This window comes from Pelodiscus sinensis, chromosome 6 (genome assembly GCF_052426305.1).
Source record: "Pelodiscus sinensis isolate ZL-2025 chromosome 6, ASM5242630v1, whole genome shotgun sequence".
Classification (NCBI taxonomy): Eukaryota; Metazoa; Chordata; order Testudines; family Trionychidae; genus Pelodiscus; species Pelodiscus sinensis.
This window is the reverse complement of record NC_143057.1, coordinates 32877109-32883108: the sequence shown is the minus strand read 5'-3', so window position 1 is coordinate 32883108 and position 6000 is coordinate 32877109. Positions and strand designations below refer to the sequence as shown.

The 6000-nt window shown below is 42.3% G+C and overlaps 1 protein-coding gene across 1 annotated transcript in view; it reads right to left on the bottom strand.

The window, feature by feature from the left end:
- Positions 1-666: 666 nt before the first annotated feature.
- Positions 667-6000, bottom strand: part of PGM5 (phosphoglucomutase 5) — a 103659-nt gene continuing 98325 nt past the window's right edge. Inside the window, exon 11 of the mRNA XM_075931677.2 lies at positions 667-2294. Coding sequence (XP_075787792.1) covers positions 2205-2294 — 90 coding nt within the window. The 3' untranslated portion in view covers positions 667-2204. The remainder of the gene's footprint in view (positions 2295-6000) is intronic.

The window sequence follows — 6000 nt, the reverse complement described above, 5'->3', positions numbered from 1 at the left end:
GCCTCCTCCTTCCCCCAGAGCCAGACTCTCCCAGCCCCCCCGAACCTAATGCCTCCTTCTCCCCCTATAGCCAGACACTCCCAACCTAATGCCTTCCCCCTCCCCCAGAGCGAAGTTCACCCAGCCCCCCCCAACCTAATACCTGGGTCTAGGAGTCGACGTTGCTGCCTGAGGCACTGGGGCAGTGTGAGTACAGCGGCCAGCTGGGAGCGCCTGCTGGAGCACCCAGCCGGCCATGAGCAAGTGTGCAGAGCAGGTTGGCCAGCCGTGAGCAGTTGCTGAGGCACAGAGTGGCCCGTCCAGCCGTGAGCAGACACTCGGCCACGTGCTCCGAGCGGCCAGTGGGCCTCACTTCATTCTTTTATAAAAATGTTCGGGCGGGCCGCAAAAAATTTCGATCGGGCCACATGTGGCCCTCCAAACGCCAGTTTGACATGCCTAATGTAAGACAACAGTGGAGGAGTCTGCCCTAGATGAAGTACTGTAGGTTAAGTCTAGAAAAACATGCTCTTTTTAAAGAAGAGTATATTTAAATTTGGACACCCAAACTGAGATGATGATGCAGGGGACCGACCTTCTGATGCTTTCCACAATCCTTTATAAAATACATTCAAGCTGTGGAATCTCTTTTGACAGATACAAACACTAAATAATACTGTAGTAAAATATTGTGTGGAAACATCAGTGTCATATTTATTTAGAATCAATTAAATAGATAATGTAATTCTACTAAAGGCAATTTTATTAGAATGGATGAAAGCGCAATGTGTTTTGTCAACAATTAGGTATTAAGACAGAAATGTGGCAATCCACTTTATTAGATACTAAATGTCATAGCACTTTTTGACAGAAGTGTCAAAAGAAACCAAAGCAATTTCCTTCACTGCAATATTAGCTAAATTGCATGGAAACATTGATGGGCTGCAATATGAATCGTACACACTGCAAAGTGTCAAACTGCACAAAGCCAACTCAACAAATGATATGTCAAGTGACCCCACTCTGTTCCCAAGGAAGCAAAACATTCAAACAAGTCACATGCACAAAGTGTTTGTGTTCCCGTTCAGTACAAAGCAATGAACCATAGCTAGAGCTGCAGTAGCATTTCACAAGCAAAAAACCACACGTGTACATATACTGCTCTGGTTCATGCCAAGTTCTTTCTACTCCCTTTCCACATTCTGGGCCTTTATATGATCTCTACTTTAAATAATCTAATAGAGTCTGAGCCACCTAGTGCATCAGCCAAGTATTTCATTAATTCATCCCTCTTACACCCATTCCTGACAAGGGGAACATAGGCATGTATCCCAAGAGACAGATTTAAAAATCTTTCCATGGTAATGCATTTATGGAAGATATGCTGAACTTGCAACAGTTACCCTCCACGCCCAGAAAGGACCAGCAGGACGTGTTTATGAACTTGAGGAATATTGCAAAAGGCAACTGTTGCCCCCATGACAATTAAATACATTTTGGTTCTGATAAAAATAATTACCCTCCTTTAAAAAAAGAAGGGTCAAATTCATTGAAACCTAGAGAGAGAGAGAGAGAGAGAGAGACACGAGTCACTACATTTTTAAAGAAGAAGAAGAAAAAAAAAGCAAGCACTGGCATCTTTCATTGGCAGTGTGAGTATGTGTGCGCACAGTTCTTCTGTGGCCGTGGGCTCAATGAGCCAAGGCTGTTGATAGGAAAGGAACAAATGGAGTATGCAAATGCAAACTTTGCAAAGACTGATATACTGCCCCTGTAACCTAGACATACAGATGCCTTTTCTCTAAACAAATAAGAAGCTGACAAGAACCACCAATTGTGTTCACCACAATCCATGGTTGCATTGTAGTCCATTTCCCGCTCCTTCCCAAGTTCAAAATTCTTACTTTGTCCTAACACTTCAAAGGTAAAAAACAAACAAACAAAGGTTGGCCTTTCTGTCACACTGGCATTTTGCAACACTCAAAGGTTGAGGGCTTTTTCTTTGGGTTTTGTTTTTAACAAAAAGATATTGTGGTTATAACACAGAAGTCCATACACTATTATCTCTGGCAATTAATGCAACAGAATATGATCAATATTATACTGAATTTTTCTTCCCACCCCCACAATCTTTTAAAGGCACAAACAGCTAACAAGTTTCAGCAAGGTCATCTCTCTTCCTTGCCCTCTCTCTCTTGGCCCTGGGTTAATGATCCTCTGTAGATTCAGGTGATGACAGTGGGTCCCTTCCGCCCTGTCTTCTCATGGATCTGAGATATTTTCAATGCAATGGCTATAAGAGGACTCAGCACAGCCTGGAAGAAAATGAATATAGTGAGCTACATTAAGAAGAAAAGTCAATGAATGTGTTATTTTTAAAATCTGTTACTGATTTTTCTCTGGTTGAACACAAATATTAAAACTAATAATATGAAATGATATCCCGGCTAAGTAGTAACTAATCTGGGCAAAAAGAGCAAACCCTAGATGTTGTACTGATAACCACACTGTGCACCAGCAGTGATGCAGAGCTCTGTGTGAAATATGCAATACAAAACCACATGAAGCTCTTAAACTTGGAATTATTTACGGAATTGAGTTGAAACTGTAAACAAATGGTGTTTTCGCTCTCTCACGTACACATACACACTACATTGTTAACCTGAGGATGAACTCAATGACACAGATTCTGAGGCAGGTATTTTAGTGGGAGTCATAAAATATTTATATGATAACTAATACAATATCATTTGCAGTTGTATTACAGAGGTGAAAGAGGTATTCCCCATGCAATTTCAATTTACAGATATCTATTTACAATCTTATCCACTTCATAAACAGAAATGTTGTTACTGATTTCAACAGAGTTTATGGCCATGGTTATGTATTTAGAAACTTGGCAAGTGCCCAGTGGGATATTACCATTCTTTTCTTATCTATGGATCCACTACTAATTGCATAAAAATTACACTACATCACACAGGGCAAAAAATTCATACATTTTATATAATACATTCATATGATGAGTATGAATGTTAACATTTGATGGAGAATGCTGCAAAATGAAAAAACAAACAAACAAACAAAAAACCCAAAATGAGACAGGTCCTAAGTCCTGCAATTACAGACAGATCACCACAAACATACATTTGCTATGGGGCACTGTCCCATCGTAGATGAAACAGAGATAACCATAGACTTCCTGGCTCTTGGAGACCTTCAGGAGGCACAGCAGGCATTTATGTCCTCTTATTGGCTCTGGTCTCCCTGTGACTGTGACCCATGCCCTGGAAGTGGCTCTCTCTTTCAGGTGAAAGATTTTTTTTTCATCTGGAGATGATTGGAAAGTAAAAATAGGCCATCCAATCCTACCCAATTTTACTAGCCCATCATCTCCATTAGCAATACAATGACACAAACAAGAAAGCAAACAAACAAAACGACTCACTCACTGCTTTGGCTGAAAGCTCTATGTTGTTGGGATTAACACATTGAAAATGTTTTTCAAATTCTATTTCTACTTTTTAAAAGTGTAAAGTTTTATTATTAGAAGCTGAACACAAACTGAGATTAAAAGTGCACCTGGGTACCCGACAAATTTAAACTACTTAATATATTCATACATCAAAAATCGGTTAACATGCATTGTTAGCCATAAAACAGGATATAACAGCAAAGCCGTGCAGTTTGTAAATCGAGCAAAAGATTCCATTAATTTTAGTGATAGTTTGGCTCAGTTAAGAACCCCTGGAGAATATATCCTCAAATCTCTGATTGCTAGGGGGAAAAAAATCATGCCTCCCACAAACTAAACATACCAACAGGTCCTGTCTTGCAGAACTCCCATCCAACTGCCTTTCTCCACCTCCACATTCTTAGTTCTGCTTTCCCCCCCAAACCACCATCCATTTGCAATGAATCAGGGCTTCACAGCATTCTAAACTGCATCTGTGGTGTCGTTAAAAAGCTCAGCAGATTCAGAGGATCGGCTCTGTGCAAATATTTTGTTTGAACTCAGTCCAGATGGATATCATGTTAACTTTGGGAAAAATCTTTGTGGCAAGTTTCACTCGGTTTATGTCAAATACTGGCAATGTCTCTTCCCTTCAAAAACAATGTGTGCACAGTTCTGATGAAAAACCACAATTAGCCCAGCTTTGCTTGAAAAGTGCACAAATCTTAGTAATTTTTTTGACCAATCTGTGTGAGCATTGTCTGTAAGGAAATCCAAATCCAGTTGAATTTTGCATGGTTTAGCAATAAACATTTTGCAAAGTTCTAAAATTCTCTCTGTAAACATCAGGAAACCAAACTAGCTAGCAAAGTAATTTTATCTTTGACAAAAAACATACTTTGATTAAGGTCACCAGAAAAGTTCTGAAAAACGTAAAGCCACATGAGCCAAAATGATCTCACATCACTGGATAAGTAGGCAACAAAATGGCAGGTAAAATTCAATGCCGATAAGTGCAAAACAGTGCACATGGAAAAACATAATCCTAACTATACATGCAAAATTAGAGGGTCTACATGAGCTGTTATCACTCAAGAAATATCTTGGAGTCACTATGGATAGGTTCTCTGAAATTATCTGCTAAATATTCAGCAACTGTTGAGAATGTTAGGAACCATGAGGAAAGGGATTGTTAACACAGTAAATATAATAATGCCATTTTATAAATCCCTGGTACACCCACACCTTGACAACTCCATGAAGTTCTAGTTGGCCCAGCTCAAAAAAAGATACATTAGAATTGGATGAGGTAGCAAGAAGGCCAACAGAAATGATTAAGGGTATGGAACAGCTCTCATGTGAGGTGTGATTAAAAAGATTGGAACGATTCATCTTGAAGGAGAGATAGTAGAGAGGGATATGACAGAGGTCTATAAAATCATGATTGGCATAGAGAAAGTGAATAAGGAAGTGCGAGTTATTTCTTTGCATAACACAAGAATTGGAGGCGAGCAAATGAAATGAACAGTCAGCAGGTTTAAAACAAACAAAAGGAAAGAACAGTACTACTTCACACAAAACACAGTCAACCAGTGGAATTTGTTGACAGGGGATGCTGTAAAGGCTAATGTAGTAAGAAGAGGGTCTAAAACATAAGCCCATCATGTATCACAGGCCTGGTGTAGGCCTGAGGCCTAGCCAAAAGCAATCAAGTCTTTGACAATATATAGTTGAACCGTGAGCAAAAGGCAGTCCCTGCTCTCAGAATCTAAGAGATACTAGGCACAAGTTGTGAACACACTCCAGAAGGGTAGTACCAGAACATCTTATTAGGAAATATCTTGGTACTAACCTGCTCCCCACAGAAAACAGGAATATACAGATGAATAGTGATATTTTCATTGAACCGATATGTATAAGGTAATAGGCAGCATCCAGGTTTGTCACAAGATGGCACCCTGGTACCTCATGAGTGATGCGTAACTTGTTTGTATTTCTGTATAAAAATGTATCAGAGGAGCTGTCCTTGTCCAGCCTAGGGCGCAGTAGAAAGACCCATCACTGACTGAGCTGCGTCCATTGTCAACGGCAGCGGCGGATTTAGGGCAGGGTGAGCGGGGTGGCTGCCCCGGGCCCTGCGCTTCCCAAGGCCCCGCGCATGCGCCTTGGCACCATGGCACATGCGCTGTGTAAAAGGGGGGCCCCTGCGACATTCTGCTGCCCGGGGCCCCGCAGCGCTGCCCTGGGCCCCGCGGCACTCTCATCCGCCCCCGGTCACCGGCACCTATTCTTAGTACAGGCAGTCCCCGAGTTACGTGGATCCGACTTATGTCGGATCCGCAGTTACGAACGGGATTTTCTCGCCCCGGAGGACTGGAGTGGCGGGACGCCTGGTCCCGCCGCCCGCCTCCTCCGGGGCGAGAAAAGCTGCTCCCCGTCTCCCTGGTCTGCTGGGGGAGCCAGCAGACCAGGGAGACGCTGAGCAAAGCGGCGGAGGACCTGGGCCGGACCCGCGGCGCTGATCTGGAAGTGCTGCGGTCCGGCCCGGGTCCTCCGCAGCTTTACTC